The 26,596-nt window shown below is 34.8% G+C and overlaps 8 protein-coding genes across 8 annotated transcripts; 4 read left to right on the forward strand and 4 right to left on the reverse strand.

Annotated features, from left to right (window-relative positions):
- Positions 1 to 78: 78 nt before the first annotated feature.
- TA07220 (uncharacterized protein) lies at positions 79 to 1,953 on the forward strand (the record flags this gene model as incomplete). Its single annotated transcript, XM_947786.1, has 1 exon — positions 79 to 1,953. The coding sequence occupies one exon, from the start codon at positions 79 to 81 to the stop codon at positions 1,951 to 1,953; it is 1,875 nt and encodes a 624-aa protein (XP_952879.1).
- Positions 1,954 to 2,022: 69 nt separating this feature from the next.
- Positions 2,023 to 4,239, reverse strand: TA07225 (uncharacterized protein; the record flags this gene model as incomplete). The annotated part of the gene is made up of 4 exons (XM_947787.1): positions 2,023 to 2,402; positions 2,466 to 3,556; positions 3,613 to 3,922; positions 3,957 to 4,239. The coding sequence occupies 4 exons, from the start codon at positions 4,237 to 4,239 to the stop codon at positions 2,023 to 2,025; spliced, it is 2,064 nt and encodes a 687-aa protein (XP_952880.1).
- A 199-nt stretch (positions 4,240 to 4,438) lies between these two features.
- Positions 4,439 to 5,029, reverse strand: TA07235 (uncharacterized protein; the record flags this gene model as incomplete). The annotated part of the gene is made up of 1 exon (XM_947788.1): positions 4,439 to 5,029. The coding sequence occupies one exon, from the start codon at positions 5,027 to 5,029 to the stop codon at positions 4,439 to 4,441; it is 591 nt and encodes a 196-aa protein (XP_952881.1).
- Positions 5,030 to 6,177: 1,148 nt separating this feature from the next.
- Positions 6,178 to 11,876, reverse strand: TA07240 (uncharacterized protein; the record flags this gene model as incomplete). The annotated part of the gene is made up of 19 exons (XM_947789.1): positions 6,178 to 7,038; positions 7,079 to 7,143; positions 7,213 to 7,458; positions 7,527 to 7,617; positions 7,649 to 8,002; positions 8,060 to 8,170; positions 8,202 to 8,261; positions 8,294 to 8,982; positions 9,057 to 9,200; positions 9,235 to 9,552; positions 9,584 to 9,829; positions 9,870 to 10,165; positions 10,209 to 10,786; positions 10,845 to 10,928; positions 10,976 to 11,139; positions 11,174 to 11,245; positions 11,277 to 11,455; positions 11,487 to 11,724; positions 11,786 to 11,876. 19 exons carry the CDS (start codon positions 11,874 to 11,876, stop codon positions 6,178 to 6,180), a joined length of 4,887 nt encoding a protein of 1,628 aa, XP_952882.1.
- Positions 11,877 to 12,490: 614 nt separating this feature from the next.
- TA07245 (uncharacterized protein) lies at positions 12,491 to 13,862 on the forward strand (the record flags this gene model as incomplete). Its single annotated transcript, XM_947790.1, has 6 exons — positions 12,491 to 12,596; positions 12,629 to 12,761; positions 12,799 to 13,177; positions 13,215 to 13,335; positions 13,359 to 13,441; positions 13,473 to 13,862. The coding sequence occupies 6 exons, from the start codon at positions 12,491 to 12,493 to the stop codon at positions 13,860 to 13,862; spliced, it is 1,212 nt and encodes a 403-aa protein (XP_952883.1).
- A 667-nt stretch (positions 13,863 to 14,529) lies between these two features.
- Positions 14,530 to 19,281, forward strand: TA07250 (uncharacterized protein; the record flags this gene model as incomplete). The annotated part of the gene is made up of 4 exons (XM_947791.1): positions 14,530 to 18,256; positions 18,320 to 18,560; positions 18,623 to 19,067; positions 19,126 to 19,281. 4 exons carry the CDS (start codon positions 14,530 to 14,532, stop codon positions 19,279 to 19,281), a joined length of 4,569 nt encoding a protein of 1,522 aa, XP_952884.1.
- A 150-nt stretch (positions 19,282 to 19,431) lies between these two features.
- On the reverse strand, positions 19,432 to 21,994 carry TA07255 (gamma adaptin, putative; the record flags this gene model as incomplete). Its single annotated transcript, XM_947792.1, has 2 exons — positions 19,432 to 21,056; positions 21,118 to 21,994. 2 exons carry the CDS (start codon positions 21,992 to 21,994, stop codon positions 19,432 to 19,434), a joined length of 2,502 nt encoding a protein of 833 aa, XP_952885.1.
- Positions 21,995 to 22,494: 500 nt separating this feature from the next.
- On the forward strand, positions 22,495 to 26,481 carry TA07260 (uncharacterized protein; the record flags this gene model as incomplete). The annotated part of the gene is made up of 1 exon (XM_947793.1): positions 22,495 to 26,481. The coding sequence occupies one exon, from the start codon at positions 22,495 to 22,497 to the stop codon at positions 26,479 to 26,481; it is 3,987 nt and encodes a 1,328-aa protein (XP_952886.1).
- Between the last annotated feature and the right edge of the window lie 115 nt (positions 26,482 to 26,596).

The raw sequence follows: 26,596 nt of genomic DNA on the forward strand, positions 1-26,596 counted from the left end.
AATGAGAATCACCTATTAATAATTTCAAAACATACAATTACACACTTTTAGGATGATTAAAAATACATCTGGTTTAGAATGAGCAACGTTGACTCAACGTCAACACCCGAGAATCCCAGGTCATTAAAGACACTATTTCTTGATCTGAAGGAGGAATTAAAAACTAGATCAGATGTAAATTTTAAATCGAGGAAGAAATTAGATGAATGTCCAGCCTCCTCGTCCGATATATCCTATAATTCGAACAGCAACTTCGACGATGAACTCAGTTCATTCTTGAAAAACACAAATCAGAACGGAAATCTGTTGGATTTGTTTAATAAGAAGTATTTCATAGGTTATGCCATAAGCGAAGCATTTAGTGGAACAGATTTGGACGCATACACTCTATTTCACATATGGAATACCAAAAGATCATCTCAAAAAAGCTACGCCTTTTATAACCAGTCCTTGGTATCACCTGAGGAGAACTTAGAATTCTCAAAAAGACCCGAGACTTTTTCAAATGATCAGTTCGTAGTATTTTACCAACAGCTGTTTTATAGTTATCAGTCAGAACTAGAGTTGATAGATCGCACAAGACCAATTTTCAAGATTCCTCCACAAGATAACTCACTCGTTCACGCCATAGAACCAAAGACCACAGCTTTGATTCTGTTAACATATCTTTACGGGCTGAATAATGTAAAATTTATTGGTCTGAGGAATTGCCCAGACCATTCCAGTGTGCCTGGTCCGTATTTAAGCCTACTAAATATCGACTCAAAGTCCGACTTTATCACCTGTTTAACCAAGTTCAACGAGCTGATTTTTAAAAATGACAAGAGTTCTGATAATTTTAACTATTTCAATATCGACGGTTACTTGAATTTGTCATATTTCGTGTACGAGCTGGACTTTATCTACTCTTACATTTTGGTCGAAGATAATTGCTATTCTAAGTACACTGAGCCGATTTTGTTAAAGTCTTTCACAAACAGAGTTTTTGGAAAGGCCAACCTAACTCTAAATTTATATCGCATCAGATCTAGATACAAAGGTCTGAGTATTTCAGAAGTATTATCTAGGTTTGACTCAGTTTTATCTCTGATTTGTAAAATATTTTTTGAGTTCAAAAGCGCTCCGACACAAGCACCACTCGACAAGAATAATCCCAAAGTTTTCAACTTCCTGGCCTTTACCTGCATCGTTTACTCCTATCTATACTCAATTCTCAGTATTCCACTCCAACTGTTACCATGGGAGGTCTTCGTGCTCGACAAATTTAACTCAAACAGGGACAATATCGAAAAACAAAAAACAACTGGAGGTGAAAATGAACAAACTGAGGAGAAATCACCAGATCCGAAACTGCCAAACGGCGTAAACTACGACGTTGACGAAGATACTGACGAGTTGAAGGAGAATTTTGGGATAGTTAACATGTCAGTCCATAACGAATTTGCCGAGACTGCAGCGGATTCCACATGTATCGAGAACACAAGAAGGCACGATAACTTGATGACCTATGTAATCGGACTGGTTAACGGTGAAGGGAACTGGATTAAAAAGAAGGAAAAATTTGTTGACCTCATTGACACCTACAAGCTTGTCTTGTCTTGGTACAGACGTCCCTCTTTTAGTAACACCATGTACAATAACAATTCTAAGGCATGGCCGATATCGCTTTTTTACTACAATCTGCTTATAGAGCCGTGCGGTAGAGCCTTTTTCGTCTGGTACTGGAAGAACATTGAGGCCTGGGGAAGCTCAAACATCTGGTCTAATCAACCGAAATTCTCTAACCAGAAAACTTCAATCTTTGGCCAGTTTTTAAACAAATTATCCCGAAGGAACCATTACCACTCCGACTCAAATCTTGGACTGAAGCGCCTTGTCTATCTCAGGTTACGGGACACTGTTTCGTACGTCTTTGACATTGAACTGGAGCTAAAAAAAGCTCTGTTGTACTAGTAATATTTTAATAAATTATGCAATTATGTTTTTTAATATAAATATATATAGCTAGTATTAGTGTACATATTAACTTCCATTTGTGATAATCGACTCTATTAGTTCTGTTCTTTCCTGTTCTTCAAGACTCAGCCATAAATTGGAATCTACAGTATGAAACTCCAGGCCAAAATTCTCAAAAATCCTCTTAATCACAACATTTATTCCACTAGGTCTTTTGGGGTCATTTCTAATTGGGGATTCAACAATATTTATGACTTTATTCCCAAAGTTTTCATCCACCACTATAAAATCAGCTGGGACCGGTGACTGTAAGAGGGGTTTAAAGAACTCTGAGGCATCGAACTTTGAGTATATTTTATATTTACTAGATAAATCATTTATTACTTTACATACTTCATCCTCGATCTCATTCCTCGTAAAATACACTAAAAGCCACTCCCGGAAACCTAAATTTCAATCCAAGTCAAGCTGGTTAACTATGTACTACTGACTAACTAAATTCAAATTACATGGAAGAATGCACCGTTTGTGAATATTATGTTTAAATTCCGGGAGCACTAGCATGTGAAAGAGCCAAATTGCAAACACTTTCAAGGGTTCTTTTTCCCAGAACAGGTCTGTGCCTATTCTTCTCCACACGTACGAGAGGAGGTAATAATTTAAGTTAATTTGTCCGTACCGTGAGGTTGGGTACACCTCATTAGTTTCATTTAAATATGCAGTTATTTCATCATTTTTGTTTACAGAATTCGAGTGGGTTGAAATGACTGAAATTGCGAAATTTATGCATGACTCCTCGCATAGTGAGTCAATCCGTTCCTCTAAATAGAGAGACGCCTTATCTATTAGGGTATGTATAAGATTTGTAGATTTGTCAACTGTTGCAATATCATACAGAGCCCTGCATAGAGTATTAATGTCCAGGTCAATATCATTAAAACCTGACATGGATACTTCAATTTCGCTAATTAGTCTTTTTGCGCAAACATTCCATACTTCGCTAAAATACAGACCCATTTTTGTCAGCGACGATAGGCACATACAAAGCTCTTGAGTACTGAATGATTTATGATCTTCGCTTACTCTTTTCGCCACATAGTAAAGAACTCGGTCGTGAGTTTTATTAAAGTTTAAATGGTTTGAAAAGGCCACTGAAAGCCACGTAGTATCTGAGGGTGACAATTTAACCTTGCTAATGGAATCAGATATTTCATAAAATATACCACAATCGTAGCTTTTAACAATGGCATAAAGCTTAATTATGTACGACAGTAATCTACTATGTTCCGGGTCCACTAGCATATTCAATAAATTGGTCTTAAACAACTCATTTACCACTTTGTTGTATAGTGGGATTTCATAGAAACCGCTTTTGGCGAAGCAATGGCATGTTTTCAGGAGTAGAAGACCGACTTTATTAATAAAGTCTGGAGTTTTATTTGGGAATGATATATCAATAACTAAAAGTCTTTTGAGTAAACCGTTATAAAGTCTGTAGTATTGGTGTCCTAATGCATCAAGTGTTATGATAACATTGCAAATTGATTCCATGTCCAGTTTGTTCTTGTTCATATACAGATCTTGCAATAGCAAATCATACCTATGAATCCATTACTATATACTATATCAATGAATTTATCTATAATTAACCAATACCTTTCATCTCTTATTATTGCGTCCTTTAAATCTCTATTATGATGATACGTTGTTAGATATTCTTCATTCTTTGGGTCTTCAAAGTGTCTTATTATCTCCCATTGTGCTTTCTTTATTACTTCCTTTTCAGATTCTGAAAAGTTTGACAGGTCAATATTGGACTTTTCTGCGAGTTCTTTTTTTCGGAACACATTATTATATCCCAGAAATAATTCATCACAGTCTGGTTTATACTTATTTTTAGGTTCAATCTCCACAAACTGTCTTAATGTATTCATTACTGTAATAAGATTATGCAGATACATTGCCCCTAATGATAATTTATTCGTTATTTTTGAAAATACCTCTATGGGTGACTAAGAGATTCAACACTTGGTCATGATTAGTGCAGGTGTATATCAGCTGATCCATTTGCATACACAGCGGGTTCATATAAAGTGATGAATGTTCAGTATCATTTTGTTTTCTTACAGGAACATGGGTGGAATGTGCAATATTCTCCGTCGTAAGATTACTACAAAAAATGTATGAAAAACCATTCTTTAAATGAGCCAAATCTGCTCTAACTATTGTACTTTTTGATAAATTTGTAATTAAATGGAAATATATGCGAGAATTAGAGAACATTTTAAATGATCGCAACTGAGTTGGGTGTAAATGTGATCAATGGAATCTTAGAGGAAATGTGTAAGAATATAAATGAAAACAAAAACATTATACTAATAACATAAATTAAGATAATCTTGAGAAATGTTAAATCAAAAACAAGTTAATCATAAGAATCATCCTAAAATATAATTATTAATTGAAACTAAAATATAGTTTATTAAAATACCTTCTGCTCGAAATCGTTAAACTCCCAAACATAATCCGAAAAGAAGCCTTTTTTGAGGTGCCTTCCCATCCCAAACTTGGCTAGCATTGGCTTCTTATCAGAATCGCCATCAGCTTCGGATAACCACTTCGATCTTCTAGTTCCATACGTATGCGGTGTCCCAACTTCCTCATTTAAAACGATTTTAGGGGAAGGTGGGGGTTTCTTTTTAACAGATGGAGCCCTTGGAAACCTTTGTGGAGGTTTGATGGCGGGTGTATCCCTGTTCAAAACTTCCTCTAGTAAATAAGGCTCAAATTCTTTATCTTCATTTTTGCGATATTTGTCTAGGTTTCTAACTAATTCGAGTGCAGCATTTGATTCTAATCCTTCTGGGTCATAATTTACAAGAGGTTCAAGAAGGGTTAAATAAGTTTTTAGTACTTTATTTTCGGAATCTTTAAAATTAATACTAGAATTTAAAATTTTTTTCCAGTGATAATGGAAATTACCTTGGAGATCACTCCAAGAAGGGAATATGGACTTCAAATCCAAAAGGGCTTCATAACACCTATTTGTCAAATCGAAATTTTTATTATCCATTTCAGTAGATTATCCCACTAAAATGTTTCTTAAATATAATACATAATTTTAAATTATTTAGAGGTTTAAAGTGGAAGTAGTGTCCATTCACTACATTTATTAAATTAGTGAAAAAAATACTTAATGGATTTAATTGAGGAATTATACAATTCAGACCTTCTAGTAAGGGGATTCTTTGCACTATCCACCTTCCTTCTCCTTTTAACTCGCATCAGCAAAACATTATTTTCCTACACACTGTATGGAAAACGTCTAACAACCTCAAATCTCTATAACTATTCCAAATCCCTCGTACCAAAGAGCCTATTCTCAACATTTTATGTCGTAGGCCTAATTTCAAACGGGTATATGTTCTACAAGGTGAGATTCTAACTAAATTAACTCCTAAAAACACAGGAACATCGAGAGTTCTTTAACATCTTTAGAGTGTTGTTTATCACACACATAGTGCGACGACTTTTCGAACAAGTATTTTTATTCACCAGACTACCTAAGCCGTCAAAAATGCACATTTTGGCATATTTATTTGGACTAAGGTATTGATAAATACATGATTTTTAGTTATTATGTAGTAACGGCATTCGCAGTCAATAACCCTAACAACTCGGCTCCAACAAAATTTTGTGTATTTTTAAACATGTTTGCTCAGGGCTTACAGGTAAATCAGCCACCATAAATTTATGTTCAGTTCTACTGTCACGTCAAACTATCAGAACTTAGAACGGACATATCTGGTTCCAAGGTCTACAAGGTCCCAAAGGGAGGTCCTTTTAACTTTGTCCTATGTCCCCATTACTTGGCTGAAATTCTTATCTACGTATCGCTCTGCTGTAACCTGAACATGTTTGTTTCTAACAACTCATCATTTTAAGGTTACTATGTCTCGTGTTCGTAACAATTGAACTCTCCTCACTCGCCCAAACCAACAAAGTTTGGTACTTCCAAAACTTCCCAAGATCGCAATTACACACCAACAAGGCTCTAGTGCCCTTTGTATTTTAATATAACTAATATTTCACATTATTATATTAAAGAGATGAACACAAATTGTTGCATTTCTTCTTTGCAATCTGTGTTAGACTTTTTGACATTTCTTCCCGAGGTTTGAAGGAGTGACAACACATTTCACAGACCCGGGCTACAACATTTTATAAGCAGATTAACTCACCCTTGCAATCTTTATCCTTACAATGCTTTTCTATAAACTCAGTCCCAGAACAGTTAAACCAAAGCTGGTCCAAATATTTTTGGATCATCAAAACCTTTTCGTTCTGTTTTGAACACTGTTCCTCACACACCGATTGTGCGTCCTTATCATTGTAATGAGTCTGACAACAGAAACTACAAAAGTTTTGCTCGCACGCCTCTAGATTCTCTGGTGAAATCTTTCCACATTCTGATCTTCGATCCACCTCTAAACATTTCTTCGATCCCTCCTCTTTCACCCCTTCAGCTTCATTATCCACTTTACTACTACTATCAGTAATTAGCCCTTGATTATGTTTATAAATTGGCTTAAGGGAAATGTTGGAGAAGGCTACGCCAGAACAGTTTAGGCTTGCAAGTCCCACTGATCCCCCAGGCTTAAGTTCGTGAACCGTCCTAACGTTTAAAAAAATCAAGTCAGATCCGAAAGTGCCACCCATTGAAACAGTGATAAGGTCGTCGTTGAAGGACACAGACAACGAAGTCCACTCGTTGAGTGATATTCCCCTCAGATTAGTCTCAGTGATTGTGGTAAAGGTCCCCTGATGCATCTGTTTTAATGCGGAGTACTTTGGCGAAATCTCAAGCAGGACAAATTCTCCAGCATTATGGAACCTGAACACAAGCCCAGCAGTACCAAAATCAGACTGAATGAGAACAGAAGCTGAAAATATTCCATAGGTGCAACTTTTATGGTTTTTTAGCACTGCAATCGTAGGGTCAATCTCCTCCTGAACTCCCAAACTTAAAGTGTTTGCAATTACATTTGGTTCTCCCATCAAATCCTTTTCAAACCTCCATTCCTATAATTTTGTTAAGATATTTGTGTAAAATCGTACTTACCCCTTTAGAGTTGTAAACGGACCAATTGTGTGAGAAATTTGAGAGAAAATCCTCTTTAAATATGCCTAAAACAGCATCAATAAATGTTAATAGTGGAAAAAGTTCATAAAAGAGTCGTTAACTACGACACTAACTGCAAAATGGTGGCTCTGGTGGTATTGGCGGTGAGTCATACCTGAGGCAAGAAAGTGCCTCAACGTTGAACCTTTTAAAATGAGCGAAAGAAACTTTCCCAGTATAGAGTGCCACTGTTCCACTAGAATGAGTAGCGTCTATCACATCGATGACAGCATTTGGTGTATCGAAAATCTCATCCTCACCCTGAACCACTGATATCATAAGCCTGCTCTGCCTTGTCTCGATTCTCACATGATACCAAACTATATTTTATTCAATACTATGTACAGTAACACTATATTTCTAGAGTAGTAATTGTATATAAGAGTACCTTCTTCGATATATCCACCATCTTCAACTCTGGCAAGTTCGTAAGGTTCTCCATCAACAACCCTGATAAGTCTCTTAAACCCTCCGTTACTCTAAGAACATAACGACAATCAATATAATTACCTGTTTCATTTGAAGTAGATAGTAATTGTTCATATCAACCATTCTGAAAGCCAGACCCAGGCTCCCAGCACTCCCAGCGTACACTGAAGCTGAGAATATGAAATCGTAGAATTTCTTGTCCTTAAGTACCAGATAACTACCTGCGATTGTGTTATTTGGGGGTATAATCTGGGACATTTGAGATATCGTCAGCTCCGTGCTGTTCTTAACATTTAGTTCACTCATAACCCAGGTAGGATAACCTTTTGTTGCGCTCGTTGTCTCCACAGTAAAGATCGAAAACAAACTTTCCTGACTTGTTTTCAGCAGGGAAAACGACTCAAATGAAGAATGCAAATTCTTTTCCCTCGTTAACTACATTTTTATTAATACATTCGGATTATAATAGTTTTTATAAAAATAAGAAAGTACTTTATCGATTTTTTGGGTCATCATTTGTCTTTTATATGATAGTTGTGATGCGATAACCTGAATTGAATTTCCCATATGCTCAACTCTATGGTCCAAGTTAACGAACATGCTCTACAACTCCAGTAAAAATTAACTAAAATACCTGGCCTGGTATCTTTTTCAAATCGGCTTTCTTTATCAAGTCCCTTGTGTTCGCAAGTATCTAAAATTATTAAATATAATTAATTCGCTAACTAGTCCTGTATGATCTCTGAAAAGGTTTAGAAAAACTGGTGAGCCTTTGGTATTTTGAGAATATATATGGGTGACCAAGGAGTGAATTGCCTCACCTGTTGACATCTCACTTGGCATCAAATTATAATGTTTACTCTTTTTAGGTTGATTTACTTCAATTATTGGAGGGATTTCTTCCAATTTATCATCTGGCTCTTCGAAATCTTCTGAATCATCTTCTTCCTTATCATTATTTTTATTACTATCTACAATGGTCTTATTATTATCCTGAGCCTTTTCTTTATCTGTAGGGTTAACATTATCTTTATTCTCTTCTTTCTCCTTTTCTTTTTTACTTTCCTTCTCACTTGGTTTCTCATCAGTTTTGACAACATTATTGATATTATTGGTATTATGTGGATTAGAGGTCAGTTTCATTTTGAAATGTTTGATCACTTTCTTTCCCTTTTTGAACTTGCATTTATTTTCCACCCTCTTTACTCTGAATGCCGATTCTCCTAGTGTTGTAGAGACGCTTGCGCTATTGATTCCGTTTTGGAAGAATCCGTCCAATTCCCCAGGCGATGATACTATTTCAACTTGCAGCGAAGACTTGTTATCATACTCTCCTGCATGAACTGCCGCCAAACACACCGAACTGTTGAACGAATATAATCCATCCTTACCTCCTTCAACTTCATAATTTTCATCTAAACGAAAGATTATTAACAGTCAAATAATTTATATTTTAAATTAGATAATATATAATTACGAAATAACATACCTGTTTCATGACAGTTTTGTGGGCATTTAACATCAAACTTTGAGCCTGGCTTGGTTGGAAGATCAGAATCATCAGAGATCCTGGAATTACACGCCAAGGTTGGAATCTTTTCAGGAGGTCTTACGCTAGAAAAGTTGGTAGAGCCTAATTCATAATCTAAAAGGTAGGATACACTTACAGATAATTCCTGACATGTCCTTATCTCGGCCATCGAATAACTCAACTCCTTCCGGAGTTACCCCAAGGATGTTTCCATCTTTAAGATTCTCTAGGTTTACATATTTCGAGACGTCTACAACCAGGTCCAGTGATCGCAAGGAATCTCCAACCTTTACAGCTACTGGGATTATGGTACCCGCAGGTACTTCCATCGTTTTTAGCATGACTGAAAGTGACTCTAACTGTTTTTCGTGTTGAAGATGAAACGGACGTAGTCCGTACTTTGAACATTCGTCAATAACATTCGATAGGCCTATCAGGGTTTCATCCTCAACAGCTAAATGAATATAGTTTAGATCATTACTTACTAGAAACGTAGTATGACGATCCAGTGTACATATCACAGTAAACTCTCAGTTTTTGGTTATAGCACGGAGGTTCTATATCGTAAAAACCACTGGGTTTATTCTCACCCAAGTTTTTTATATAAATACAATCTGAAAATACTCTTTCATCTGACATTACGGGCCTAACACTGGACATGTGAACATCTATGGAAAGAATTAGGCTGGTGAAGAAACTAACCAACTTGAGACAATTTTTCAAGACTTGACCTATAGATTCGTTTAAGTTGTTCAACTTTATTAAAGTAACTTTCATGTTTGTTTTTGCACTTTGAGATTTTTGCTGTTAACTTCTCAAGTTCTGAAACTTTTCCTTCAATTGTCTTTACTATCTCCTCTATTCGTGCCTCTGCCCTCTTAAGTGGAAGTGTTTTACTGAGATCCACCTGATACACAGACTCCAGGAAATACTTGTCCCTAGCATCTTTTGAGCTTTTTGCAGTATCACATGGTTCTACTATAGTCTTTAGTTTATTTGTGTAAGCTGAAATATTCGCTATTCCGTACTGGACAAATCCTTCGGAATCTCTAATATAACCATTAATGCTATTTAAAAGTAATTATTATAAAATAACTAAATAAAGATTACGCATAATCAGGATTGGGAGCATTAAGTTGTATTTTGATATACTGTACAAGCTTATCATTTAAATAGTCAATTGTGGTCTTCAGCGTGTTTGCCCCGACGTTTTTGGCCAAAGTCCAATCAGACTCATCTACTCTTGTGAAGATGTTATAACTCAGTGCTGGAAACTGCCAAATAATTTTAAGCGTTTGGAGCTTATAACTATCTTGCAGGTCTATGATAAAGTCCACAACTCTTTGATCGTTAACTTTGAACTTTCTTGAGGACCAGAAGCTTTTTGCATTTCCGTCCAGGGCCTTTTCAGCTGCGTTTTCCTCCATGTTCATGATTGAAAAGTTACTTTTTGCGATTTTGTTGAGCGCCACATTTGCCATGCCTGCCGATGAACCCTTCTGTGATAGGCAAAGGTTTCCAGGTCTTCTTAGTCTCATTTGATTATTTGAGGTAAAGGTCCAAGAATTCCTCCCGTCAGTGTAATCTTCACCCTTTTCATTTTTACATGGAAGCATCCTTATGGTGCCTCCATCAGTCTCAACATTATCTTCTAGTGTCATGCACATGTTTGTTATTGGATTATAAATCTGCCCTAAACATTGTTTATAACTCAATCAACCCACTTTTATTGTTATATCTCCAAACATCATTGTAATCAAACTTCGAAATTGCGGTTATACAGCTATCCAATACCACTTCATTCGTACTATCTATTTGTAAGCACATGTCCTATGAATAGTTTGTTTTCGAATCTAATATTTTATATATTTGTATACTTCGAATGACGTTATTCCTGATTGTATTCTGAAAATTGGGTTCTCTTCACCTATGAATTGCACAAATGTAATTCCAAAATATCCGTTAACTTGGCCCTTCATCTGAATCTGTACTCGCTTTGCTCTTATTTTTCTTGGAAATACTAACTCTTGTTCTCTCTCAACTAATTCAATATTTATATTTGAGTCGAAACATACTGTTTTCGCACGATTGAAATGGCAAAACTTGTATAAAGTTATCATCATCACCTTTAGAAATCCAAATTGAAACTAAAATTAATTTTATTGGAACACACAATACCATATTGAGGTAAATATTGCCAAAAAATCTTAAGTCCTCTTAAAACAGCGTCAGTTTTAAGCGTTACAGTCCATTTAACAATGCGATCGTTCATCAGGTCATGTTCGCTACACCAATATCCTCCACCTAATGTTAGTGCGTTTGATGCGTCATATTTTCTGAATCCTCCCGTACCAACTCTATGAACTAATTTAACTACATTCAACTTACGCTTTGAAGGTTGAATCTGCTTCCGCGTGTACTCCTCCCAGAAGCGTTTTATTTACTATTATTCCGTCTTGTATATCATTTGGATTAACCGTATTATTCGGATTTTGGGGCTTATTAGTCACTCCACTGTTAATATTACTATTACTATTTACAGTGTTATTAGGACTAATTATAGAATTAGTGCCAAGATTATGGTTTTGATTTGAACTCTGATTTTGGATGGATTGCGATTGATGTTCTAAACTATGTTATATACCATTTTATATACACATGTATAATATTATATATTTTGAGGTTACCGTTTGGATTTTCTAAATACCAAATACAATCAGCTTTAAGTTTTATTGATAGGAACAGGTTAATTAATATAAGTTTGTAGGTTATTTTCATATTTTACAATGAAGGCTAGAAATTCCATAGCCTTTAGTACGATGTCGTTTGTGTATCAATTTACACATTATATTATTTCACGTTGTGGACTAGAATCACAACAAATGAATGAAATAAATAGAAAAAAATATAAACATTACAAAAAGATATTAATTAAACAAATGTGTGGGATTATTTCAATGTTATTGCCATTTTCATTTACACATGGGGATCCAAAATACTAAATGATATCAATTTATTAAAATAAATCCACTTAATTCTTTATTTAAAATTTACTAAAATTATAAAAATTTTAAAATTCACAAATTTCATAAATTTTAAATTTTAAATTCAATTCTTTATAAATTACCTTCATTGTCTTCAGTCCACTGTTTTTGACTTCTTTATTATTTTTTAAAACGTTTTTTATTAAAATGATCCCATGTATTATTTGTGATAAAATAAATAATTTTATTAATGTTACTTTAGAATGAGCCTTCATCTTCCATCCTCTTTTTAATGTTAATTTATTTAATAATTAATTCATTTACACATTAATTTATAAATTTAAATTCATATTTACGAACTCTTATCTTTTCATATATGAAAGGCTTAATCTCACTAGCTAGCTATTCATGATAGTTGATTTGCTCTATTATTTTAGTATTAATTGGATTCTTAAAGACACTAACTTAAAAATAAAAAATAAAAGTAATAATGACAAATTAATGAATGTAACTAGTAAATCAATGATAATCTAACAATTTATATAGTAATGGAGAAAAATCAGGACAAAGAGCTATCAAGATTGATCACTTCTTTGTCGAAAGAAGTCGATGTAATTCCCAGTGAATCTAAGAAAATTTCGGCTTTTAAATTGGCGAAAAGAAGACTTAACCACAGGGAGTAAGTGACTTATATACTTTAAAATTGAAAATATTAGAAGACAAATCCATAAAACAGGGTATGGAATGGGCCCAAAAGCTGATGAAAAAAATCACGATAAAGGAAATGACAAAAGGACTGAATGTACTGATACGGAGTCAGATTCCGAGAATTCATCTGTAGATGGTGAAAAAGATTTTTTTGCCAAAGCTTGGGAAAATGAAACAAATGAAAAAACGGAATCCCAGATAACAAATAGAGAGTGGCTAGAATCTGAAATCAACTCTTTTTGTAATGCCATAGATAGACAGTTGGGTAAACCCATTAATGTTTCCAACAGTAATAACATAATTTATCCAAACACATCAAGGGTAAATTTAGAGGAGAGCTTAGATTCTAAAAATCCGATCCGATTCTCGTCAAACAATAAAACACAGGTTTAAAAACAATTTTATACACTAGATTTGTGTGCAGGAAGGTGTTGATAAAAGTTTAGCTGAGCAACAAGTAGGACATAACGGCTTTATAGGTAAGACTGGAAAACTTCAATTTGTAGAAATTTATAATCAGGTGAAAGCGACTTGGAGAAAACAAGGTATTAACTAAAGGAAATGTCAGAATTTCCCAGGCAAAAGAAAATATTCATCAAACAACTCAAAGGAATTTTCGATAAGGAGAAAGGAAAGGAGGCACTAATAGAGGTACAAGTACAATTATTTTATTCTTCATTAGAAAATAATGGATAAGTCAAGTATAGAAAAACTAAAGAATCACTCAGGTATCAATTACAACACCTTTTATTCACTTTATAACATTAATAGTATATTATCTCCTCATCACACAGGAAATTGGTTAAAGACTATACCCATGTATTTGATTGTAGAATTGTACAAAATAAACTTTATGAGTCTATTGGAGAGGTATAACCAGGTGAAGAGAGCACATTCGATGGTAGTTCCGAGGATGCAGATGGTCGAGATACAGAACAAGATCCTCTTTGAAATAATTAGCAAGATTTATTCAGATGACGAGCATAACTTGTACCTTCTGAAAGAGTTCATAGGTAAGCGAAAGAGTCAAGAAAATTTCCAGAAATCAAGTCGTTTTGCATCCACTCGATAATGAAGCTAGGGTCAGATCTCGGAGAAAACTACGTCAACATACTAAACAACGTAATCAATGCCAATACCACAAGTGAAATCAGGTAAACTTCTAAGTCAACAATTTTATTCACTAGGCCGTGGGCAAAAATACTTTCCGGAATGTTCAACCATTACGAAATGAAAGTAGACGAAACACTAATTCACGACCTCAATACGCTCTATTCAATCAGTAAAATGTCACAAGGAATCTAAAATATCAAAAATCGATCTCTTAATTGAACTTATTTCGGTTAAACTGTTAAATTTAATTATATTCTAATTCATACTAAATCAACCACGATCTGTTAAGTCAAGATTATTCAAATAAAATCCAAGAGAATTATGAGAGCAGTGTTATGTGTTGAATAATAATTATGAAAAAATAATTATTTAATAATAATAATAATTTTTCAAAAGACGGTGTGTGGATAAAATATTTTTGGAAGACGTGTTCCAGGAAATATTCCACACATTTAGTTTAAATTTTGTAAAATAAATTAATTTAATTTTTTAACACGAAAATTTGTGTAATTGTGTAATTTTTAGTATTTATTTTGTAAAATAGACAAAATTGTGCCCAAAGGGTAGCATTCTACTAATAATTCTTGAATAATGGAAGAATCCTCACACATTTTATATATTTAGTAATGCCTCGTTATAGTGTTGGTTTTACTATACACGAGGCCGTTTTTTCTGGTATTAATTCACGGAAACCTATAGACCCCTTAGTGGTTGTCCGTTGTTTTGACAGAGAGTTTGTTACTTCTGTAAAACCATCCAAAACAGTGGTTGCATGCTGGGACGAGAGCAACCAATGGAATAACATCGAACTATCGCAAAAGTATTGGAATTCTGGAGTCATAGAATTCGAGCTTCAGTCTGCTAACCCGTTTTGGAGGAATGATACTTTGGGCTCCACTGCACTCCAGTTGAAGTTAATTTCAACATTTAGGAATAACACCTTTTCAGGAGTAATTCCACTAACTGCGCCCAATTCGGTACGCATAATAGGTTATCTTAGAATTAGCGTAAACGCATATGACTTATCGCATGAGGCCTTGAATAACGCACAGCCTTCACTTACGAAGGAGGTTGACGTTCAGAAAGTAAATACTCTCGAAATTCCACCCCTAACTAGCCCTTTGGTTTACAGGAGTGCTGTCTCAACTGAGGTCCCGAAAATCTATAAATACTTCCACCTGTACATTAATGTATACACTCTGGAGGACGTTGAGACCGAGCTTTTTGGATTCAGCCCACACATAACCTGCGAGTACGCAGGATGTAGGTTACAGTCTTCAAAACCCATCAGAGTTAAGGGCATCAGCAATAAAATGCGATCGGACCCGGAAATTCCTTCAACTGAGGATAAAACTTCACTTGATATAATTAGTGAGAAGATAACTGACTATATGAGTGCTAGGACCAGTTTACTTGCTTATAATACTGAGGTAAGAAGGTCAAATTACACCTTCAACCAGTGCTTTTTAATGCCAGTGAGTGTAGCCATAGGCGAACCTACTCTGGAAGACAACGTAATTCTCAGGGTCTGGAAGGGCTTCTCTCTTGAGCTTCCAACTATAAACAAGAACCATGGTAGTGTTACAGGAGGTATCAGCAATAAATTACTGGCAGAAGGTAATTTTTCACTTTCTAAACTCCGATCTGAACGTCAAAGACCAAGGTGGTTTAATTTCTACAAGTCGACTGATTCATCCCTTATTACCACCGACACCAATAGTGACACTGTTGATGTTAATAGTGCTAATGGTATTAGAAAAACAAACTGTCGTGGTGGAATCAATGAATATTATGCTGGAAGAATATTGATAGGTGCAAGCGTTAAGAGGATAAATAAGGCGTCAGATGTGCTGAAGGCTCATGTGGCTTCGTCACACCAACTTGAGCCTCTTTCGCCAAGTCCCACAAGGATCTTTTGTGACGTCTTTGCAGTTGAGTCTTCTAACAATTTTACCTTCTCAGAACCCTTTGAAGTGTGTTTAGAAGTATCTTGCGGCCCCTACAAGTCTACCACCGACTGGCAAACTATTTTATATCGGAAAGACGTTTCGGCTGTCTTGAACCGCGATCTACAGTTCTTAGGCTACAACGATGGTCACGATGGTCAAATTAGTTTGAATCACACGGTTGATAGGATAACAGGGTGGGTGTGTAACTTTGACTCAGTTCAGGGTAGATTACACCCTATGGAGTTGCTTGTTTCTTATAATACTGAGGAGCAGTGGTACATCTTCGTTAGAGTAATAGCAAGGCGTAAAGACGATAAGAAAAGTGTGTCGATTTTAGGCTCTTCAAAGTTCACTTTTGATGACCTGCCAAGTTATAAGCCAAATACTGTCAAGGTTCCCGTGTGGATTTCACTTTTTACACCCTCCAACAACTCTTCAAACATTATAAATGACACTCTTAACCTGTTGAATGAACTTAATGGACCCAAATCTTTCTCAAGAACCAGTAGTATTAGCACTGCCGACACAGATTCATCCGGAGATTTTGACAATGTTAACACTGGAATTAGCAAGAATTCCTGTTTCTTAAATGTACTATTGAGCTTGGAGAAGGAAATGTTTTATTCATCCACTTTTAACTCATCTACTAACAAACAGTTCAGAGTAGCATCTCATACTAGAAGAACCTCAATGGTTCTAATGGATTACGAGCTCAGATGTTATGTATATAGTGCAAAAATGGACAAAATTTACGATAACATAACAGTCTCAGTCACCTGTGAAGGAAGGAAGAAAACTACCTCCCCAAGAAAAAATAGGTCACTATTCCCTGTTTTCATGGAATGTCTTACCATTTCCACTTCCAATCTCACTCCAGTAAACAATATTGTACCAAACGTCCCAATTCTTATAACTCTAAACACCAAACACAGAGAAGAGCGGTACTCATATTCTGATACCACAACCAAGACTATTAATGATGGTGAAAAGTTAAGGTTAGTCAAACGAAGAGAGAAGATAGATGTTGAAGAAGTTTTGTATAGTGCGGTAACAACCTATAACAGATTAATAAGTTCGTCATCTGGTCATGATCAGACGGGTGGAGTTCCTCGTTGGTTACAGATTGGAAATTGTGAACTACTTTTGTTTATCGACATGGTAACAAAATCTGAGGCTAAATCAGTTCCAAAGTTCCAAATGCTACCAAATGTTCAGGACATTAGTGTACAATTGGGTCTTATCGGTCTTAGAAACCTCAAACTTCCTCGTAACGTCTCCAATAATATAAATAACCCTCCTAATAGTGTAAAAAATGTAGTGATAAAGGCCAGTGTTCAAAATTATGGCATTTGCACAGATGATGAGCAATTTTATGAAATTATGTGTACTTCTGAGCATTCAACCGTTTGGGTGAATGATGGAGAAAGAAATTATGACATTTTTGCGGTCCATACTCTGGAGTTTAAGAGCCCAATTGGTCTTATTTTTGACCCTTTTCTAGAGCTAAAGCTAATTAATGACGATACTGGTGATATACTTGGTCACTGCTGTTTTCCCTTATATAAGAATAATAAGGTAATGGAAAAATACAGTTATATTAAAGATTTAAGGCACTATCTGGTTCCAAGAAGAATGTTTGAGGTTTTTGACAATCTTCAAAAGAGTGGGAATAGGGGCTCTTATGAACTGTTTGACTCTGTTAAAAACTCATCGGGTCAGGTTGACAACGCCCTGGCCGAAGTTTTCCAACAGTTTCAAACCACTAAAGAGTTTAAAAAAATGGTTGATTCGCTTAAGTTTGACAACACCAGCGTTTCAGTTCCCCCTAAGTTTCTATTGACAGTTGACGGCAAAAAGGTTATGAACTCAAGTTCTCTACCTTATAACTTGTTTTCGGACAGTAATATTGAGGAGGTTCTGATCGACATTCCCTACAAAATGCAACCGTTATTTACCAAGGATAGTGGTGGAAACAAACTTTGGTCAAACAATTCACATGAACTTTTGCACCAGGTTGGCACTAATGATGAGAATGAAATGGGCACTTTGAAGTACTTCTTAACCGTTTCAGACTCAAGCGGCTATAGCTACTGTTCCTACGATGATCGGTACAAGGACATTGCAATTGAATCTAACAAGATGTTTCGTATGTTTAGAACAAGTTTAAAGTCATCCCTATTTAAGATGAGACTTTGTCTTCTCTCCAGTTCCAGCTTTCCTTCAACTCAAGATGGCTCCAATTCGTATCTTGCCGTTGAGATCGCTTCAAGACAATCTAGAGAACTGCTTGGCGTCTCAGACGGACTCGTCAACAACATTAACAAGAGTTATGAAAGGGAAATTTTTCTTCCGGAACACTCGATTATAAACTTCAAAGTCATTGAATCATACAACAATCTTACAGGTAATTTATTGTATTCTTTGATATTATAGATAATTTATATTTAATTTTATATTTTGTGTACAGGAGACAGTATTGAAAAGTCTATAGCCAGAGGATACATTGATGTTGAGAACCGCTGGTTCAGTAAGTCTTGGCAGAAAATGCAGAGGGATGACACAGTCCCAATTGAGCGCATTTTACTCTATGAAAATGGTCACGTTCAGGGTCACGTGAATGTTTTATTACAACTGGATAAAATCGATAAATTTCACCTTCTAAAGACTATTAACTTGAATGTCACTCAAACTTCAACAGTCGAGATCAGGTATAATTTAGTATACCTATTTTTCTACCAAATATAATAATTTAATTCTAAAAAAACTTTAGGGTAGTAATTTGGTCGATTCGTGATGCTAAAATTCCCTTTACAGAGACCAAAAAGGAAATGTTGGATTTATTTGTATGTTCCCGTTTGGATTGTCATACTTATTCTGGCACCTATTCCACTGAACAGAAAACCGACATTCACTATAACTGCGACTCTGGAAATGCAAGTTTCAATTGGCGTGTTGTTTACCCCGAGGTTAAGACTCCTCTTGGTGCTTGTCATCTTCAACTTTCAGTTTATGACTTCTGGAAGATTGGGAGTCCTGTCTTCATTGGAGATGTTAACTTGGAACTCAAGAGTTATATAAATACCGTGTCAACTACTGGAAACAAGGTTAAAGTTTCTGGGGAGCTTCCTCTTTATCCAAATGCTAAATCCACTCCCACTGGTTTCATTCAAGTTACTCTTCAAGTCCTCACTCAATCTGAGGCCAATACCAATAATGTACCTCTTCAATTATTTTTCTAGCTTTTCTTAGTTCCTAATTCAAATTTTGTTTTAGGTTGGTCTTGGTCGGGAAGAGCCTAATCGTGATCCTTATCTGATGCAACCGAATGCTGGTAGACAGTGGAAAGATTGGCTTGCTCACACTGGATTATCTATCGATTTCTCAGGATACAGCCTCTACGTATTATCTAATACTATAGTTATTTTCTAATAAATTTCTTTGGCAGATTTATTATTTCTACAGATTAGGATGGTCGGATGCTTCTTATTATTAATTTGGCTCATCGTTATAGCTTTCATTTATCCTGCTATACTACTATAATTTAATACTATTTTACATGTATATGCATATGGTACAAGATTAAAAAGGGTCAAATTGCTGAAATTCATCTTCTCGTTTTTCTCTGGAACTTACTATTGTTATGTTCTCCACTATACTGTTTACTAATCTATCATCTTTGTTTTCTTCTTTTTTCCCCTTCACTACACCTCTCTCTACTTTTACTCTTGAATCAAACAACTCATCAAATATACCAACCTTTTCATCTTTTGGTTCTTCCTCGCGAATCTTCTCAGGCAATTTTTCTTGCCCGAGACTCAAATACTCATCAACTGACTCAGTATACAAATCGGGCAACCTCTTTGAAACTGGACTTACCAACGACATGATGTTTTCCTGAATTATTATCTCCAGTTCACATGATCTTTGCTGCAATTCTGGGCTACTATGTCTCTTGAACCTTCTCAAGATCTTCCTCAGCTGGTCCACTTTGTCGGGCATCTTTGACACTAACTTTCCTATACACGTTACTAAATATTCGCATTCGCTCAGCAAATTCTTCGCTATAAGTCCTATACTTATATTCTCCAACATTTCCACGATCATTTCAGCTCCATCCACATCTTTATTTTTCTCTGGTTCACTTGTTTCCTCTAAATCATTATTCTGCAAACTATAATCATTTCCACTACTTTCCAATTTATTAGTGCCGTACAGAGAAAATAACTCATCTTCAATTGTGTTTACACCATTTGCTTCAGCTGCATTTGGATCATTTGGTTCATTGGTTGGTGAAGATAGGTCAAGCAGAAAATCGTCTTCATTCGACTTATCGAATGAATGGAATCCATTAACATTTTTAGGCGTTGACAGGTCCAACAAATTGTTTTCATCCTTTTTGTTGAACTCACTTCCAACTGAATTATCCATCTTTTTGGGTGAGAAGATGTTTTGATCTAGTTTTGTGTTAATCGTAACTAAATTACTCAGCTCATCACTTATAAGTTGATAGTATTCACCAATTGAGTACAATGCCGCTTTGACTAGTGCTGATTGTCCCATGTTATATCTTAGCGTTTTGACTAGTTCTAATGTCGTTTTACCCTTAGTTTCCTCCGTGCTACTCGACAACAGGTCTATAAAGTCGAACAGAATTGCATCTTGGACACAGTTTCCTGCGATGGAAAAAATCTTTACGAACACTTGGAGCTTATATGCTAGATCATCTGAGTGCAGGTTCACACAGTTGAATATCCTGTGCATACTTTCTCTTTTCAGGTCATCATCTGCTGATAATAGAAATTCATACAAATACTGTACAATTGGTGCCAATGTTTCTTTATTTACTACCTTCAATGACACATCTAATGCCTTTTTTCGAATTGATATATCTCTTTGTTTAAATGACTGTACTATTATTGTCCAGTTGCTATCTCCGTACTTCATGTGCACGTTATGTAATTTCTTTATAATTCCCAGTGATATGTACTTGACGTTATTATTGAATCCCACCATGAACTTTTCCACCACTTGTTTTCCCAGTTCGTTAAAGCGTTCGTCTGCGAATTCACACTCGATTGTGGTCACGCACTCGTACAGAATAACGTCATTCATGTTAGATCTAAGTTCAATCGACTTTATGATTTTAGAAATTATTTCATATAATCTTTCTTTATAATCCATTAATTTGACATCGTAGTCATCACCTACAACATTTATTAGTACATTTACAATGGAATATTGATTTGAAATATGTATAAATTATACCATTCGGATGATTTGTATTATATAATAGTTTTAAATACACTTGTTTGATCAGTGACAGTATCTTGACTTTGAGAAATGGGTCTGTTGAGTACTGGTCTGACATCAGCTGTTGGCTTGTGAAGGTTTCTGTATTCGCTGGGATTGTTACTGAGAAATTTGTGTTTGTCGGGTTCAACACTTCGTTCATTAAGTCCAATAACAGTGTAAAGAATCTATCTAAATCACAGATCTTCGTGTAATGGTCCAGAAGTACAGACATTAGTGAGAGTGCTGCTGTCTTGACTCCGTTATCAAAGTCTGAAATTAACGGTTCTAGGTACTTCATGAACGAGTATGCCAGGTCTATACTTATGCTATCCGGGGTTAAATTTCGTTGTGCTGCTTTCCTCAGCATTCTGACTGTACAGATTGTTGCTTTTTTCTTGATATTCGGCACGTTGGAATTGATCAGTGTATCAATTTCGTACTGCAGTTCTCTCAGCATTTCATGCGTCCCGATGTTGGCCAGTGAGCGCAGGGCCATTTCACACACATACGGGTTTGGGTTATTCAGGTCTATCTTGATCGAGTTGGTTGCCAGCATTAGCACTTCCGAATCCTCTGTCAAAAGCAAATTCAGTGCCAGGTATCCAATTCTTTTGTCTGAAAATTTAGAGCTTGCTATAAGTTTTATGCATTCCATTTGTCCGAAATTCGTCGGATGTCCCAATAAATTGATAAACAAAAGCTTCGAAATGTTCTTTCGTCTATAATTTATATTATCTGTGTTTAGGCTACTTCGGATCTTGGCGCATTCTTTGGCCAGAACTGCTCGTTCTTCTGAGGCTGTTTTAGATCCGCGTATGCTGCGGATCAATTCCTTCACTGATCCCGTCATACCACTACGATCATATTAGTAGTTTATGTTCAGGTATAAATGTGTAAAAATATGGTGGGTTCAGTTCCTTTCCTCAACAGTATAAATACACTAAAAGGCTTAAATTGTGATTATAAAGCATCTAAAGTTAATTATAACGTTATTTTAGTCAAAACATCCATCCGTGTATACTAAAAGACGAAAAATGTCTAAAATTTTAGCCAAAAAGTGCTAAAACAGATGAAATTATATATATAAATATTATACATATGGAAAATAATATAAAAGGTTGTATTTAAAAATAATGATGTTACTTTTCCTTTATCATAGGTATGGGGGATTGATGAGGAAAAAAATTCATTTTAGTTCATATTTCTTATCATGGGGATTACACATTTAATTGATTTTTATTCCATTAGGTTTTATTTTCATATTTTTTGGTGAAATTCCAGATTTTACCTAATCTTCCACTTCCAACCATAACATAAACAATTATTAGTTAGCAATATTATCCATTAATAATGTTGAAAAAGAGTTCTGTGATGGATGACGAAATATTTGAAATGATTGATGAATCTGATTCTAATGAAGATTCTGATGACGAAGATTACAATTTAGGGGATAATCTTTTTAAAAAACAAAATAAAGTTAAAACAAATAAATCAGGCAAATTTTCTTTAAAATCCAACAAATCACGCAATAAAACAACTAATTTTACTCCAAAAACTTTCAATTCTCACATAAAAAAGGAAAACCATAAGTTGAAGAGCGACACACCTATAAAAAGTCCCAGTAAACAAGTAGTGGCTTCTCGCTTGTTTGAGATAATAATAGGACGCAAACACGCTCGTCTATCGAGTTGTTTACATCGTATTTATTTATCACTTGCATCAGAGGATAAGTATGTTACAATAGCTGAGATTTTATCATTTATCATCGAATGTGCGGGATTCACACCAAATCTTGTCCACTACTCATTTGTTGATAATTCTAGCCCGAATAAATCAACTGCTGAATCAAAAGAACAGGAGTGGGATATGTTTAAGAATTTGTACAATAACCTACCAAACAAGGTTAATTTTGAACAAATTAATAGATTAACTAGTGAAGATAACCGTAATTATGAGTTCGAAGATTCTGAAGTGTATGGAACTAGTATAAATTTTGAAAATGGAAACTCCCTATCACATAAGTTTTACACAGTTTGTAATCGTAGGATGAAGTCCTTGAATAAGAAATTGGAATATAAAGAGGGCTGGATGATTGATTTTGGAAGTGTAGGTTTCCATCGGTTCTGTGAGTTTTTCAACGAACTGATTCTACAAATTGAACTACAATATTTCCAACACATAGTTACATTAATAGAGTACGTATTTGTACTAAGTACTTGCCAATACAGAGGAATTCGCCTGTTATCGACAGTGGCATGTAATGAACTAATTAAATCTATGCTTCTAAAATTAGATGTTTTGAAAAAAGATCAAGTGGTGCTGAGAAAGCAATTGTTGGTGGAGTCAGATTTGGACAAAAGAGCCGCCAGCAGATTAGGAGGTGATTTAACTATTTCCAACTCCACCATAGAATTGTATAAAAGGGTTAACTTGGTTAATATAATATGCTCCACAGTACTGAATATGGTCAAAACTAGTTTTTACGTAAATTACTCAGCAAAGTCCTTTGATATTGTTGCAGACCTCAGGGTCATTTCAGCATATTACTTAGTAGTTCATTCCATTATTAACCCAGAATTATACAGTCATCCTATATTCATGGAGTTGGTAACTAGTTTACTTGGTAATATGGACGACAATCTTCCACTATTGCTCAAGTTCATACTGATAAATGGCACTACATTGGATGAAAAGATCATGGAACGAGTCTTGAGAATATATCCAAGTGAAAACAATGAAGTTAACCAACTAATTGAGTTTGTCCACGTCAAGCATGTTACTTCACACATCTCTGATAAACTTGATATTTCTGATAAACTTGATATTTCTGATAAACTTGATATTAATGCTGAGATGGATGATGAAAAAGTATATAATAAAATTGTGAATACTAATAATAAGTATATAGGCTGTATATACTTGTTAAGGGAAATACCAAATTTTAAAATTAAACTTGAATTTGACTTGAATTTAACAAATGTAAAGAGTAAATACCAAAACTTGTTTAACAGCAACAATAAACCATATAATCACCATGTATACAACTTTAATAGCGGTAAGGATAGTAGTGTCGATGAAAATTACATGGAAAACATGAGAGTTATTTGTGACTCAATGTTAAAATATAGTGAAAAGGAAAATTATAGTCAGTTTGTAAGTAATTTGGTTTTGGATTTGGTTGAAATTAATTTCTTTGACCCTAATTTTTCCTATTTTTCCTTTTCAAATTATGTTAAATTCACAAATCCACCAAAGTTACACGCTCTATACAATACCATTTTACTACAATTACTCAAGCACCTTAAATCAAGTAGTTTAAATGTAGACACGGGAAGTGTGTTAATGAGCAATTTGGACGATTTCATGACAAATTCTGATGAATTGTATAAATTAAACAAAACTAACGAAAACAACTTAATAGCACTATTGAATATGTTTAACGAACTGGTGAGGATGACTGTGACACAATCAAACAAATTCAAGGTCCTAGATTTGGTTCTGAAAAGACTTGATTACTTGCTAAATTCGCCCAATTTGCTGTCAATTTCACTGAACATATTATCTAACATGACAGAAGGCGGAGAAAGTAAAGAAGATAATACCAATACAACACTTCAGAGTAAAATTAACTCTTTTTTTAATACTAACTTCAATCAGCTATGTAAGTTTATGGCAGAATTAAAAGCTGATGGTAATTTTGATAACGAGGATGAGGTGACGAGATTATTATATATATTGAATAGTTTAATGAGTAGTTTTAATTTTGTTAAATTGGACGAAAACAAGTTCACAAAATTGTTTAACAGCACCGTTGACATGTTGTCGGATAACTCAGCAGAAAGGCTTGAATTACTGGATGAGTTGATGATATTTTATTATTTGGTATATGAATATGTAATATTAAAGAGTATAAATACTGACTATTATTTTGATTTTTTGCCCCAACTGTATAACAAATTACTGCTAATGCTGCTTCTTAAACCTAAATTCAATAATGCTGTAGAAAAGTTTATCACGGTTTCAACAGCGTTAAACATCTTAAAGTTGTCTAATATTGATTTTTTGAAGAATAACTACTCGTTCACGCTCAGCTCAAGTGCATCAAATCAACTGCTAAACTATATTACAGACATATTTTTATCATTCTACACGAGCCGCAATATTCCCAAAACAAGTCAAAAGAAGAGTAAACTAAACATATTGAATGACGGTTGTGTAACCATAAGTCATAAATATACACATTCTAAAACTTGTTTGGATACATTAAATGATCTGTACATGACCGAGAGTATAGTGTATCAATACGCAAAAACACTGAACAAGTTAGTATATAACAGTAATATATCAATAGTAATATTATTGAATAGCTGCAGTGGTTATGAGCGCATAAGAGTGGCATCGCAAAAGTTCCTTGAAGTACTTTCAAAGCTAGATTTGAAACTATTTAACCTCATTTCACAACATTGTATGATTACTTTGTATGAGTTATCGCAATTTTCACTCCTCAGCTCGGTCATCAAATTGTTTAACCAATTTGAAAATGGGGAAATTTTACCCTTTATATATCATTTATTAATGTACATTAAGAAGTCTCAGTCGAATCACAACCTTCAACAGTATATCAAACCAATACTTTTGTACAACAGTGGTGTTAAAACACAATTGGATAATACTAATGTTAATACAGTTGGTGATGAAAAGTACAATAATATACTGAAGCTGATTAAATTAGTGAGAAGTAACCAACAACTTGACCTTTTGAAATACTTGGACAAAGTATCCAAACTGTCTCTGGACGACAATTTTAATGATAACTTATTAACATTAAGACGGAACTTAAACTCTAAATCCATCGAACAATTGTGCACCAGTATCCTCAAGAGTATACCTAAACAAAGTTCAAAACTACCTAAATCAAGTTCACAATCAACTAGAGCTAGTTCCGACCTTGTTGAGCCTAGTTCAAAACTACCTAAACCAAGTTCTTTGAATTTAAAGGGTAGTAAGAGACGAAGAATGAATGAAGTTGATACGACGTTGTTGCCTCATGATTATTACCAATTTAATGATAACACAACTCACTCATTTGGTTCCATTAATGGAAATGAGAATGAGAGCTCACCAGAGATTGTGAGAAACTACAGTAAAAGAACCCAATTGCCTAGCATAGGGATGAAAAATAAGATGGAACCGATAGAATTGAGAGACGACGAGTTAAACTTGGAGGATTTGGGAGCCCTGAATGAGTTGGAGCCTTTTGAAGACGTTATAGAAATCCCAGACGATCTTTCTCCAACCAAATTAGCACTCAAAAGCTCAAGCTTATATTATCACTAATAATATACTACTATAGATGTATATAGTCTAACATATGTATTATATTTATACTAAGTGTATATTATTAGTATATGTATACTGTTATTAGGAGTATATTATATTATATTAGTGTATA

The sequence above is a fragment of the Theileria annulata genome, chromosome 4, assembly GCF_000003225.4.
Source record: "Theileria annulata chromosome 4, complete sequence, *** SEQUENCING IN PROGRESS ***".
In the NCBI taxonomy this organism is placed as follows: Eukaryota; Apicomplexa; class Aconoidasida; order Piroplasmida; family Theileriidae; genus Theileria; species Theileria annulata.